Source organism: Felis catus, chromosome D3, assembly GCF_018350175.1.
Source record: "Felis catus isolate Fca126 chromosome D3, F.catus_Fca126_mat1.0, whole genome shotgun sequence".
NCBI classification, from domain to species: domain Eukaryota; kingdom Metazoa; phylum Chordata; class Mammalia; order Carnivora; family Felidae; genus Felis; species Felis catus.
In genome coordinates, this window is record NC_058379.1 from 46206480 (window position 1) to 46221154 (window position 14675).

Below are 14675 nucleotides of genomic sequence, written 5' to 3' on the forward strand. Positions count from 1 at the left end.
ATGTATTATCTTATATCCTCTTATCTTTCAAAAAATTGTGAACATCTTTCTATGTCAGAAAATATAGTTGTATAACATCATTTTAGTGACCTTGTAGTATTTTGCTTTAATATTTTAATAAAAACATTTAATAAAAAGTTCACTGTGATTTTTTATTTAACCAGCTCTGCACTTTTAGACATTTAAGTTCTTTTAAACTTAAAAAAAAAAAAAAAAGCTAAAATAATTCTGATACAAACTTGCCACTAAATCTTTGCAAACTTCCTTAATTTTTTCCTGGATATAAATGTCCACAAGCAGAGTTGTTAGGGTAAAATATATGCACATTGAAGTCATTTGCTAAGCACTGCAAACATTGCCCTCCTGAAAAGTAATAAGGTTTTTACTTCAACCAAGGCTGTGATACTTCATTCACTAAATCTGTTTTATTATTTAAAAAATATCTTTTCTAGTTTGGTAGGTGAAAGATGAGTCTCATTGGTGCTTTGCTTGCATTTCAATTCCCAGGAAGGTCAAAAAAGTTTTCATGTTTATTAGCATAGAAAAAATTTTTTCCTGTTAATTATATTGTCTCTTATCCTTGAATATTCAGCTTTTGCTAATTGTTTTGTGAAAGCAGTTTATATATTAAAGTTATTAATCCTATGTCCTTTATGGTGAACATTTTCTCCTCTCATTTGTTTTCCATTTTTGTTTTGTTATGGTGCTTCTGGGTGTACGAAACTTTCAGTTTTTATGTCAGCTTATCAATCTTTGTGGCTTCTCCTTTTGGTGTTACACGCACGAATTCCTTTCCCTATCTTTTTATTTTTGAAGAGCAGACAGAAGATTAAATAAGTACACTGCCTTCTTCCTAGCACCTGTCCCAGTATTTAATAAATATGCTGGTCATTTCTCTTTCCTTTGAACTGTACCACTTTTATGCTTATGTCCATCTTTGCTCAAGCACTGTTCTCACACCGCCTTCCCCCCTTCTCCAACCTTCACCGCTCCAGTCCTGCTTCCTCTGAGGTACTTAAATCGCCGAGAGGTGTCCTGCACACAGGACCAAATCTCAGCCTCGGGGTGGGGGTATCCTCTGCTCCGAAGCCAGCTTGACAGCGTCAGTAATTCGCTCAACATCTCTCCGTTTATCTGTAAAATTTAGCAGATTGGGCATCTAAAGGATTTCCTCCAAAGTGCCTTTGCACAAGTTTGGCAAACGACAACCTCCGCTATTGGCTGTCTTTTAAATGTGTATGTCCCGCCACTCCCAATTCTCCGTCAGCTCCTTGGATCCCAGACTCGGTACGTGGCGGCAGTGCCGTTTCTATCGTTGGCGCACAGTGTCTGAGAATTGACGGGACTTGTCTTTTGACAACTGAGACTTGTCCGGGAAGCCACAATGTCTTTGATGTAAGTTCTGCAGGCAGCGCCAGCTTGCTCTGATGTCTCACCCAAATTCTCTGCAAGCCGACTCCCTTGTCCGAGGTCCAGAGCTGGCTTTCCTCACTGGTGTGTGACCGTGAGTAGCTGGAGAGGAAAAATATCTGATTTCTGCGCGGGGCGTGGGAAGGTGGGGCGGTCCCGGCTCCCGCCGCAACCGCCAGGGTAGAAGCCCGGGAACGCCTTCCGCGCTCCCCGCCCGCGAAGTTTGCAGCGCGCAGCGCGTTCGCAGAGACCTCGTCTCCTGGCCCGAGGCTGGGCGCTGTCAGTTCCTGCTCCGTTGGTTGCCGGCTCCAGCCGCTGCAGGTTCCAGACCAGAGAAGCCGCCCCCACGCCGCGGGCTCCAGGCGCGTGGGGCGGGGGTGCGGTCGGCCGCCGCCCACACCCCGGGCTGAGCTCGCTCTTCCCGGGAGGATCGTGCGCTGCAGGATGGCGGCGGCTGCGTGGGCTCCAGGCTGGGCAACGAGGCCAGTCCTGCTCCTGCTGCTGCTGCTGCTGCTGCCGCCGCCGCCCCTGCTGCGGGCGGTGAGCGCCTCTCGGGAACCCCGGGCCGCGGCCCGGCTCAGCCTGCACCCGCCCTACTTCAATCTGGCGGAGGCGGCGAGGATTTGGGCCACCGCCACCTGCGGGGAGCGGGAGCCTGGCGGCGCGCGGCCCCGGCCCGAGCTCTACTGCAAGTTGGTGGGGGGGCCCACCGCCCCGGGCAGCGGCCACACCATCCAGGTAAGGTCCCGGAGCGAGCGAGGGGTGGCAGGGGGCGGGGCCCCCTCCCCGCTCTGCCCAGCGTGCTCTGCCCAGCTACTGCACGCGGGGGGAGGGGGTCCTTCCCCAGCGTACGCTGGAGAGCCCAGGTGACCCGGACGGGGCCCCCAGCCCCGCGCGGGCCGGCGACCCCGGTGCTAGGCGCGGTGCGGAGGTGCGAACCTGCGGGGCACCAGGCTTGCAGACGCGCCGCCCGAGGCAGGGACGGGTAGAGCGCGCGAGGTGAGTGAAGGCTGAGGTTAAGTTTGGGCGCGCTGAGCAGAAAGTCCCAAGGTGCGCCCCGAAGTGCGTACACAGTACGGAACTGTCGCCCCGTCCTGCCGTCCTGCCCCAGTCACTCAGGTAGCGCCTGACCAGGCCTTGAGTGCCCTGGACGCCTCCTCCTAGGCCCTTCTTTCTCCCCGACCTTATTCGGAGAAGTTGGTAGCAGTGGGTTTCCGTGGCGTATTTGGAGAGAACTTTTAGGTTATATCGGTAGTATCACTCCGATGTCACCCAAAAGATGCACCTCACCGCACCGCCTGAAGTGCCACCATTCAGGGTCTCTGGGGCGAGTGAGATGAAATGGGCAGCAATGGACGCGACGCTCGGGGTCCGTCAGAGACTCAGTGCGAACACCTGGTGCGAATGATAGTGTTGCTGGTGCTTAATCAGCATCTGGACGTGAGCCAGGTGCTGACACACGACCCTCGCAACAGCTCTGGGAACTGGATCCGCGAGCAGGCTGAGAAACGTGCCAGCGTCTTCAAGTAGGGTAGGGAGATTTGAACCCAGTCCTGACTCCAAATTTTCTTTACACTGAGCCATAATTCATAATTGCCTCCCTCCTTCTACTGGGAAGTATTGCTGAGGAATAGGAAAGTGTTGCCGGAAGAGGGAGTAATTTTGGAGCTTGGGCTCCAAAGGCAAAGGATTGTCATTGAGAATCTAGGTCAGTGTTGTAGAAACTCTTGGTTGTGCATTTCCATAAATAACAAATTGTTGAACATGCAATTATAAATTGTGTACATGTATTGCTTTATTAGTATATTGTGTGTACTATAAAACACACAAGAATAGAAATAAAAATTAAAATGACAATGATGAAAATACTTTTAATTTTATTAACAGCGCCTTTTAATTTTGCTTTCTCTAAATACTTAATTTGTTATTGTGTAGAGCTATTTATAAATATCCAGATGTAATTATTTATATAAATAGTTTTGACAAGTTGAGTTGAGCACTTATGATCCAGCAACTCAAGGTTGGTTTTACATTAATGCTTGAAATTAGTGATTGTCCTAGCTGGAAAGATACTTCAAAAAAAAAAAAAAAAATGGGTAGATTCCAGAAGGACTGCATTGACCACTGAGTTCCAGAACCAGTTACATAATCACAGAGTACAGTGCAAAATGAAAATGTGGAGCACCTTGTCCAAAAACTATGAATTTCAAATGGTGATAGCGGAATATTAAATTAACTGAGGAGACTTTCTGAGCATGGGATTCTGTGTAACTCCACAGGTCTGATATTGCCTGAATTCATTAAATCATGGTACTCATATTTCTGCCCCATCCTTCAGTTATTCTAAAAATTTTTTAAAGTAGACACTTGGCCAGTCAATGTTTGCTTTTCAAATGGCATTAAGTACTTCTTGGTAGGAAGGTATTGTGTTTTAGTGGAAGGTAGGAAGGTAGTGTGTTTAGTGATTCAAAACTCACTGCAGGTCCTTTTTTTTTAATATTAAAATATATTACAAAATTCTGTGTCCATGTTTTTAAAATGTGCAAACATAGGGGCGCCTGGGTGGCGCAGTCGGTTAAGCGTCCGACTTCAGCCAGGTCACGATCTCGCGGTCCGTGTGTTCGAGCCCCGCATCAGGCTCTGGGCTGATGGCTCAGAGCCTGGAGCCTGTTTCCGATTCTGTGTCTCCCTCTCTCTCTGCCCCTCCCCCGTTCATGCTCTGTCTCTGTCTCAAAAATAAATAAACGTTAAAAAAAAAAAATTTAAAAAAAATAAAAAAATAAAAAAATAAAAAAAAAATGTGCAAACATAAGAACCTTTAGAGTAACACAATTCTGTCTTTTCAACAGCCAAAAAATGAAACATTTCCAAACATCTATTTCCCAAAACACTCTTTTCAAAGTGAACATTTCTTGGGGCACCTGGGTGGTTCAGTCGGTTAAGTATTGGACTTGGGCTCAGGTCATGATCTCGCGGTTTGTGAGTTCGAGCCCCACGTTGGGCTCTGTGATGATAGCTCAGAGCCTGGAGCCTGCTTCGGATTCTGTGTCTCTCTCAATCTCTGCCCCTCCCCTGCTCATGCTCTGTCTCTGTCTGTCTCTCAAAAAATAAACATTAAAAAAAAATTTTAAAAACATTAAAAAAAACCCAAAGCATCCATTTCTTTAAAACAGTATTTACCTTTTCACACATCGTTAAAACAACACCTTTACCTTGGTAAGTACCCTTATTTTTTGTAAATATCTATCAGGTCGTGTACTACTGGCAGCCCATGTCATCCCAGAATAAGCAGATTTAGAATTTTTGTGGAAAAAAAAAAGTGTGACTCATCTTTAAATTTCAAATTCTTTTAAGTAGGTTACCATGAGAGAACCGGTGAATCTGTGCCATCAAAACAATTTCATTATCACTCCTCCTTGTAGTACAAGTTTGGAACTGTTCTGCCCTTCAGGAGAATAGAATCCACATGTCCACTTAACCAGGCACATGCAAGCTTTGATGTGTCATGGTCAGATGATAGCTGGTGGAACCCCTCCTCCTCTTCCCTTGGACAGACAGACTCTCAGGACCATTGTGACCAGGTGACTTGAGGACAGGGTAAAGGCCCTATGCCACCTGCACATTCAGTATTAGTAAGACTGAGTTTCTTCATTTTTAAGTAAAATAAACAAGTTTTAATATTCCCTTCTGCCATCCCATTGGATTGTCTGGCACATCCAGCTTGGAGAGAACTGTCCTAATTATGGAAAGAGTAAACGCAAGCAGAAGAAAGGTATCAAAGAAATTTTCTGCTGTCTCCTCTCCCATGGATTTGCCTAGGAATGGACTGATCTTCATTCCCCTCCTCACTGGTTGTTTTTGTTTTGTTTTGTTTTGTTTTGTTTTGTTTTGTTTTGTTTTGTTTTGTTTTGAATGCTCATAGGTTGATACTACTTTTTGGAGGTCCAGAAAAGTCCTTTCTGGTCTGATGGAGTTTCGTTGGTCCTTAAACCTTGGTTCACAGTCCTAGATAGAGTAGGAAGTGGCCTTTCTGAGGTCATTCAGCAGACTGCATTTCTAGGCCAGGCCATAGACAGTGGAAAAATAATGCCATCTGGTGTTACGCCGTATTCTTCCGTAAAAATAAGGAGAGCAAAAGTTGCTGCTGAATAGTGCTTTCTGCTTCCACAGTTGAGGGCTTGAGGAGATCTCCCTGATTGCTCACGTGAGAGGTTCTTCCCTAATGAGGACAGAGAAGACAGGGAAGGGGAGTTCTAAGAGCTGGGCTATGAGATGCTCACTCTAGCCCATTGTTGGCAACACCTGGTATAGACCCTGCCTTTCAGAAAACTGCGGGGTGATGGGAGATGAGTGGGAAAAGAAAGAGAGACTGGGATTGATCAATTGGTTGTACCTGAATGATGGTGATCTTGAATCTTATGTATAGCTCAAGATGGGAAATGGAGAAGAGTTAATAAGTTCTATTTCTTTCAGCTTTCTAAAAATAAATCTTTAGGGCCAGCCAGGGTTTAGAATTTCAGGCAGAAGGATTTTGCAAAAAATGTAAAAAATGAATAAAAGTCATGTCTTTGAATAAAACCTGGGCTTATGGTTCTGATTCTGTAATAATAATTCTGATACTTGAATGGTAGCACGTGTCGATAGGTAGAGGATTTTAAAAGTCTGAGGTTTTTGTTTGTTGTGTGAAAAGTATCTGCTGTGGTTTCTCTGGACTTCAAATTCATTAAATAAGATTTTATATACTTGTTACTGCTCAGACATAAAGTTTTTGGTGTTTGAGAGCTCTGTGATTCAGGGATTTTGTCTGTCTGGTTCACAGCTGTATCCCATGCTTAGCCGCAAAGGCTGGTACAGTATATGTGCTCAGAAAATATTGAAGGAGAGGATGGTGAAGACACAGCTAAAGGCGGTAAAGAAGTTTGTAAAGACTATACAAGGAAAATGCACAAATTAATTCTATTCCGCTGAGAAGAAACTCCCACTGAAATCTGTCACACTTTATGCTTCAATTTTAAATGTTTACTTACCTATGGAATCAAAACACATTATTATTTCTGACATCTGCTAGAGATGATGGCAAAATGTTAGTGGAAGGCTGCATTGAAAATATAACCTTGTGTTTGGTTTAGTTTGGCATTAACACTACACTCACCAGGAACGAAGTGAACCTGTTTACCAAATATATGATGCCGATTTTGTACATTGACAATTCAACACATCTTTTGTATGTTCCTTAATTACATTATAATTTATGTGTAGGAACGTGTATCTAACCTGAATGACAGTGGTAGGGGAGCTTGCACACACTGGTCAGTTACAGCCAAGAGCAGGAATGCTTGGCACAAAGCAGGCTAGGTTGTGTGTTTGTGTAACTCGGACTAATGGTCATAAACAGGAAACTCAATTTCACTAAGGCTGTTTATAGAACTATTGTGAAAGAGAAACCATTTGTTAGCTTCAACAAGGGCCTTTTCCTTTGTGAAACTGATAGGAAAGTCTGAAGCAAGGGCTGAGAAATGAAGACATTTATTATTCCACTGATACATTTGTAACAATTCTTAGGTGTGTTATTTTGAAACTTCAGACAAATGACTCCAGTCAGCAATTTAAAGATGAATAATCCTTTTTTTTAATTTTATTTTTTAAAATTTACATCCAAGTTAGTTAGCATATAGTGCAACAATGATTTCAGGAGTTGATTCCTTAATGCCCCTTACCCATTTAGTCCATCCCCCCTCCCACAACTCCTCCAGTAACCCTCTGTTCTCCATATATAAGAGTCTCTTATGTTTTTGTCCCCTTCCCTGCTTTTATATTATTTTTGCTTCCCTTCTGTTATGTTCATCTGTTTTGTATGTTAAAGTCCTCATGAGTGAAGTCATATTTGTTTTTCTCTAATTTCACTTAGCATAATACCTTCTAGTTCCAATCACGTATTGCAAATGGCAAGATTTCATTCTTTTTGATTGCCCAGTAATACGCCATTGTATACATATACCACATTTTCTTTATCCATTCATCAATTGATGGACATTTGGGCTCTTTCCATACTTTGGCTATTGTTGATAATGCTGCTATAAACATTGGGGTGCATGTGCCCCTTCGAAACAGCACAGCTGTATCCCTTAGATAAAAACCTAGTAGTGCGATTGCTGGGTCATAGGATAGTTCTATTTTTAATTTTTTGAGGAGCCTCCATACATTTTTCCAGAATGGCTGCACCAGTTTGCATTAAAGATGAATAATACTTTTTAAAAAATGATTTTCCTAATAGTTCTGTGTTTATCGACATTGGCCAAAGTTTAACAATGAAAGTTTATGCACAAATCATTTGGAGAAGACAAACATCCATGTTTTCCTCTGGAGAGCCATGTTCACTCACCAGGGTGAGGTGGAACATGGTTCCACATAGCAGGACGACAGCAATTTAAATTTTTTCCTCAACAGAGGTGCCTGGATGGCTCAGTAGGTTAAGCGTCCGACTTCAGCTCAGGTCATGATCTCAGGGTTCATGGGTTCAAGCCCTGCATCGGGTTCTGTGCTGACAGCTGAGATCCTGGAGCCTCCTTCAGATTCTGTGTCTCCCTCTCTGTCTGCCCCTCCCCTGTTCACGCTCTGTCTCTCTCTCAAAAATAAAATAAACATTAAAACATTTTTAAAATTTTTTCTCAACAAATCACAGACTACTGGAGCTCATGGACTTTCAGGGCTGTTGAAAGTGAATAGTTGGAAATGTGAATGTTCAGTCCTTGAATTGCAAGATCTTACTTCATGCTCTGAATTACCTGTGCCATTGAGAATGTGGATCATTTAATCTGAGAAAAAGAAGTATGTAGTCATAGGCAAAGGAAAGGACTTGTAAGAAAACTGTGCTTAACTCATTACAGAAAGTTAGCTGTGTGCATTTTACGTCTTCAGTGCACATATGAGTGTGAAAACTACACATTTTCTTCATATTTTTTACCAAAACTAGACTGAAGTATGAGTCATTTTTAACAGCTTTATTGAGGTGTAATTTAAGTACTATAACATGTATCCATTGTAAGTGTGAATTAAATATTAAAAAAAATTTTTTTTAATGTTTATTTACTTTTGAGACAGAGCTCAAGTGAGGGAGGGGCAGAGAGAGAGGGAGACACGTAATCCAAAACAGGCTCCAGGCTCTGAGCTGGCAGCATAGAACCCGATACAGGGCTCGAACCCACAAACCGTGAGATCATGACCTGAGCCGAAGTCGGACTCTCAACTAACTGAAAAATATTTAATTCAGGCGCCCCTGAATTAAATATTTTTTAATTAATTTATAGAGTTGTGCAACTATCACTAGAATCCAGTTGTAGAACTGGATTTCCATCGGCTGCAAAAGTTTTCTTGTGTTTATGCTTTCAGTTTCTCTACTAGTATTATTTTTGTCTCTAAAAATTTCCCATTTCTGTAAATTTCATATAAATGAAATTATACAATATGTGGTCTTTTGTGTCTGACTTCTTTCACTTGGCATAATGATTTTGAAGTTCATTAATATTTTTGTATGATTTAGTAGTTTGTTTCTTTTTGTTGCAGAAAATAGTATTCCATTGTGTAGCTACACCTCACTTTCTTTATCCCAATCAAGGACATTTGGATTGTTTTCAGGTTTGGGCTCCTATAAGTTAATGCTGCCATGAACATTCACAAACGAATCTTTGTGTAGACATATGTTTTCAGTTTCCTTGGGTAGATTCCTAGCTGTGGAATTGCTAGATCACATAGAAAATTTATATTTAAGTTTTCGAGAAACTACTTATTATTGAAATGGAGAACTGATGTCTCCAACTAATATTATGGAACTATTTATCCCTTCAGGTCCCTCAATTTTTGCTTCTTGTACATATGAGGCTTTTTTGTTTGGTATAGATATATTTAAATTGTTATATCTTCTTGAAGGATTGGCCCTTCCCTCATTGTGTAATGTCTGTCTTTATCTTTTGTAACAATTTTTAACTTAAAGTTTATTTTGTCTGGTATTAGTATAACCATCCCAGCTCTTTTTGGGTTACTCTTTACAGGGAATACCTTTTTCTATTCTTTCACTTTCTTTTTTTTTTTAAATTTTTTTTCAACGTTTTTTATTTATTTTTGGGACAGAGAGAGACAGAGCATGAACGGGGGAGGGGCAGAGAGAGAGGGAGACACAGAATCGGAAACAGGCTCCAGGCTCCGAGCCATCAGCCCAGAGCCTGACACGGGGCTCGAACTCACGGACCGCGAGATCGTGACCTGGCTGAAGTCCGACGCTCAACCGACTGCGCCACCCAGGCGCCCCATATTCTTTCACTTTCAATTTATTTGTGTCTTTGTGTCTAAAGTGAATCTCTGGTAGATCTGTATCATGTTTTTTGTTTTTTAATCCATTCTGCAAATCTTTGCCTTTTAATTTAGAAGTCTAATCCATTTACATTTAGAGGCGCCTGGGTGGCTCAGTCGGTTAAGTGTCCGACTTCAGCTCAGGTCACGATCTCACAGTCTGTGAGTCCGTGAGTTCGAGCCCCGCGTCAGGCTCTGGGCTGGTGGCTCAGAGCCTGGAGCCTGCTTCCGATTCTGTGTCTCCCTCTCTCTCTGCCCCTCCCCCGTTCATGCTCTGTCTCTCTCTGTCTCAAAAATAAATAAACGTTAAAAAAAAATTTAGGGGCGCCTGGGTGGCGCAGTCGGTTAAGCGTCCGACTTCAGCCAGGTCACGATCTCGCGGTCCGTGAGTTTGAGCCCCACGTCAGGCTCTAGGCTGATGGCTCAGAGCCTGGAGCCTGTTTTCCGATTCTGTGTCTCCCTCTCTCTCTGCCCCTCCCCCGTTCATGCTCTGTCTCTCTCTGTCCCAAAAATAAAATAAACGTTGAAAAAAAAATTAAAAAAAAAATTTAAAGTGATTATTGATATGTGATAATTTATAAGCGTAATGCATTTACATTTAAAGTAGCCTTACTTCTGCCATTTGTTACTTGTTTCCTATATGTCTTCTATTTTTTGGTTCCTCAATTCCTCCATTCCTACCTTCTTTTGTGTTTAATTTCTTTTTCTAATGAACCATTTTGATTTCCTCATTTACTTTTCTGTATATTTTTTGGTTATTTTCATAGTGATTACTTGAGTTGATATAAACTTAGCATCAGTGGCGTCTAAAATTCTGCTTCTATACAGGTCTGTTCCCACTCTTTATGTTATTGTCACAAATTAGATCTTTTTTTTTTTTAAAGTTTATTTTATAGAGAGGTAGCAAGCGCATGAGTGGAGGAGGGGCAGAGAGAGAAAGAGGGAGAGAGAGAATCCCAAGCAGGCTCTGCGCTGTCAGCACACCTGATATGGGGCTTATTCTCACAAACCTTGAGATCATGATCTGAGCTGACATCAAGAATCCAATGCTTAACTGACTAAGCCCCTGAGGCACCCTAACAAATTAGATCTTTTACATTGTTGCCCATTGACATACATATATAATTGTTGTTCTGTACATCTCTTCTAAATCATATGGGACAAACCAAAAATTCAATAATGCTGGCTTTTGTATTATCTATGTAGTTATCTGTCCTGGTATTTCTTATTTCTTTGCATGGGTTTGAGTTATTGTCTAGTGTTCTTTCATCTCAGCTGAAAGATTCCTTTAGCTTCTCTAGCTTTTTAACCTTCAATAGAGCAGGTCTACTAGCAATAAACTCCTTCGGCTTTTGTTTATTTGGGAGTGTCCTCATTTCTCCCTCATTTTTGAAGAATAACTTACCAGGTACGGAATTCTATTTTCCTGTCAACATTTTAAATATGTTATCTCCATGCCTTCTGGTTTCCATGGTTTCAGATGAGAAATAGGCTGTTAATATTATTGAGGATCCCTTGTATGTGATAAATTGTTTCTCTTTTGCCGCTTTCAAGATTATTTTTGTCTTTTCTTTTTAATGTTCATTTATTTATTTTTGAGAGAGAGAGTGTGTGTGCACAGTGGAAGGGCAGAGAGAGAGAGAGGGAGACAGAGAATCTGAAGCAGGCTCTGAACTGTAAGTGTAGAGGCCGATACGAGGCTTGAACTCACAAACCATGAGATCATGTCTTGAGTCCAAGTCGGACGCATAACTGACTGAGCCACCCAGACGCCCCTCTTTTTGTCTTTTGACAGTTTGATTACAATGTGTCTTGGTGTGGACCTCTCTGAGTTTTTCCTACTTGGAGTTAGGTTTCTCGCTCTGTCCACTGAAGGGATCTAGAAGCAATGATACACTGGTAACGATGAACATATACTAAATGGTACCTCATACCCAGATCTTGGTTTCTAAACACCACACCCGTAATAAACAAACAAACAAATGATGCTTCTGGAAAAACGAGTTGGTTCCAAGGAAGGAGCAAAAAATAAATAAAAATTGGCACTGGAATAGGGGCACCTGGGCAGCTAAGTCGGGTAAGTGTCTGACTTTGGCTCAGGTCACGATCTTATGGCTCAAGAGTTCAAGCCCTGTGTCAGGCTCTGTGCTGACAGCTCAGAGCCTGGAGCCTGCTTTGGATTCTGTGTCTCCCTCTGTCCCTCCCCCACTCATGCTCTGTATTTTTATGTCTCTCAAAAATGAATAAATGTTGAAAAAAAAATTTTTTTTATCAAGAGTTCTTTTAAGAATGAAATGTACAGTACATTATATACTGAACATATTTGGCATGCTAAATAATCCACCGGCAAAGAGACTTTTACAGAATAACTGTTAAATTGTTTTGGTACTGTATTAATGACTAGTTTAGATATTATTTATTTACATAGGGGCACATTTTTATATCAGTTGAAGAAACATTTTGCAGGGAGAGTGGTGGCGGAGTTGGATGAGCAGCGGCTGTCTGTGCGGCCGGCCCTGGAGACAGAGGGGTGTGCTTCCTGCGTCTGACTCTTGGTGTCGGCTCAGGTCATGATCTCACAGTTGTGAGATCATTGGCTTTGCGCTCATAGCGTGGAGCCTCTTTGGGATTCTCTCTCTCCCTCTCTCTCTGCCCCTCCCCCACTCCTGCTAGCTCTCTCTCAAAATAAATAAATAAACATTAAACAAATCTTAAATGACAAGAGGCTTTAGCAGCTGCTCATTTGAAAATGCCAGCGGAATTGAATGCACAAGTTGAAAAGTATAAGGAAAAACTAAGACAGCCTAAAGAACAAAAAAAAGAGACAGATGATTGAAATGTGGGACAGCACGCGAGGAGGAAAAAGTTACAAAGGAAATGCGAGAAAGCCTCCAGGAGAAGACATTCCTGGGCCTTCTACTTCATCAGTCATCCTGAAGCGAAAATCTGACAGAAAGCCTTTGCAGGGAGGTGGTGACAACCCTTTGTCTGTTGCAGAAAGTGGAGCGTGCTCCTGGGGAGGCCCGTCCTCTGATAGACGAGGCTAAGAATCTCGTTAGTGTCGCTTTTGGCCTTCCCAAGATGAATCCATAACCCTCAGTTCGGTCGCCTTACGCACGCTTTTCACGTTGTGCGTGAAGGGGAGGGAGGCTTTTTCCTCTTCTTTACGACACCTGCATCTTCGGTGGTTGAAGTCAGCATGGGGTATAGACATCACCACTAGCAGTCGTGGCAGTGGTCACACTTCAGTGAAGCCAGTGGCTGGGTTCATTGATCTCGTAGGTAATTGCTAGTTGGTAGTTAAAGGCCTCCGGGTGATGAACAGTCTTGATTAAAGAGATCTAGGGATGGTTCTTCAAGTTAGATGTCCCTGCTGGTCTGACAGTCTGTGGGATGGGTTGTGCTGCATGATGTCTTCCTGGTAAATGGTGAGCCCGCCAGCGAGGATTATTGATGCAGACAGTTGATGGGGTTGTTTCTCTGTATGTAAAAAGAAACTGTTAAAAAAAATCCAAAGAACATTTTTAGCATCTTTATTAAATTCAAGGAAATTTCTTTATGCACTTGAATTTGTTTATCAAACATTAAACAACTTTTTATCATTCTTTTTTTTTTTTAATTTTTTTTTCAACGTTTATTTATTTTTGGGACAGAGAGAGACAGAGCATGAACGGGGGAGGGGCTGAGAGAGAGGGAGACCCAGAATCGGAAACAGGCTCCAGGCTCTGAGCCATCAGCCCAGAGCCTGACGCGGGGCTCGAACTCACGGACCGCGAGATCGTGACCTGGCTGAAGTCGGACGCTTAACCGACTGCGCCACCCAGGCGCCCCTTATCATTCTAAAAAAAGGTAACATTTTTTTTTTTTGGAGGGGAGAGGTATTAACTTTTTCAGGCCAATTTTGGTGGCAAGAATACATTCTTCCAGATCATAAATTTTTTTCTGGTTGTGATTTAGGCTTTCATGAGCCTGCATTAACCCTTGCTCAACATTCTGGAACCATTTGCCTAGTGAGGAAAAGACTTCCTCAATGGTACCTCAGTGGTCCTAGTCAGTGGAACTGACTGCATACATGGGCTCCTGGCCAAGGGACAAGTGGCGACTGAAATCCAGCCTGGGCAAGGCTGTATCTGCTCAGGGGCAGGGAGCCTTTTTTTTCCTGCTTCATATAAAAAGAGCTTTTTGCATGAGCTAGCAGGGCCTTGATCAGATCCCTCATGCCAACAGGGTGGAAACTGCCCTGGGGAAAGCCAACTCATTGAGTCTCACGTGTTCTGCCAGTTTTTCAGTGTCATAAACATATTGTACTTTCTTAGTGGTTTTCCCATCCTGAATGCTCGGAAAATACATGTGCGATTAACAAATGGATATTAGCCAGAAAGGAAGATGAATTTGAATTCGATTATTTATGCATAGCTTAGCTGTGAGAAGTGGGGAAAAGGAACAATTCTGTACTACTTTCAAGTTACACCATATAGTGCATGTACTGTGTACAGAAGTGATACCAAATAAAGAGGCAGCATGGTGAGTAATAGCGATCAGGGGACTTAGTCTGCTGCTCAGTGCAAGGTGTAAATTTCACACTTAGGCAACATTTACTGATGCTTGCTTGGTACTGTTGTAAAGCACCTTACATGTCCTGACTTCTTAATCCTGACAGCAGTTTGTCAAGGGGGTATTCTTAGCATGCTCGTTTCACAGACGAGGAAACAGAAGCACACAGAGGTTCAGTATGTGTTTAAGATCAGAAAGCTAGCGCGTGGTGCAGCCCCGTGGCTGCAGAGTTCATGCTCTTACTATCCTATGCTGCCACTGCCAGGCTAACTGCCCCTCCCCCAGAGTTTCAGCCAAACTGTGCACCACCTCGCTAATTCCATTCATTACCTGGGAGCCGTTTGTTTTCACATCTGATGTCCTTA

The 14675-nt window shown here is 42.7% G+C and overlaps 1 protein-coding gene across 5 annotated transcripts in view; it reads left to right on the top strand.

Moving 5' to 3' along the window:
• The first annotated feature begins 1270 nt into the window (after positions 1 to 1270).
• The window catches only part of LAMA3 (laminin subunit alpha 3), a 273867-nt gene continuing 260462 nt past the window's right edge, over positions 1271 to 14675 (top strand). For 3 of the 5 annotated variants that reach the window (XR_006588063.1, XR_006588067.1, XR_006588066.1), the window contains exon 1: positions 1272 to 2148. Coding sequence is in view for 1 of the 5 variants with exons in the window: in XM_045041820.1 (XP_044897755.1) it covers positions 1855 to 2148 (294 nt within the window). In the remaining 4 variants the exon portion in view is untranslated. Of the gene's footprint in view, positions 2149 to 14675 lie in introns of all 5 variants that reach the window. The other 2 variants (XR_006588064.1, XM_045041820.1) reach the window with 2 other exon arrangements.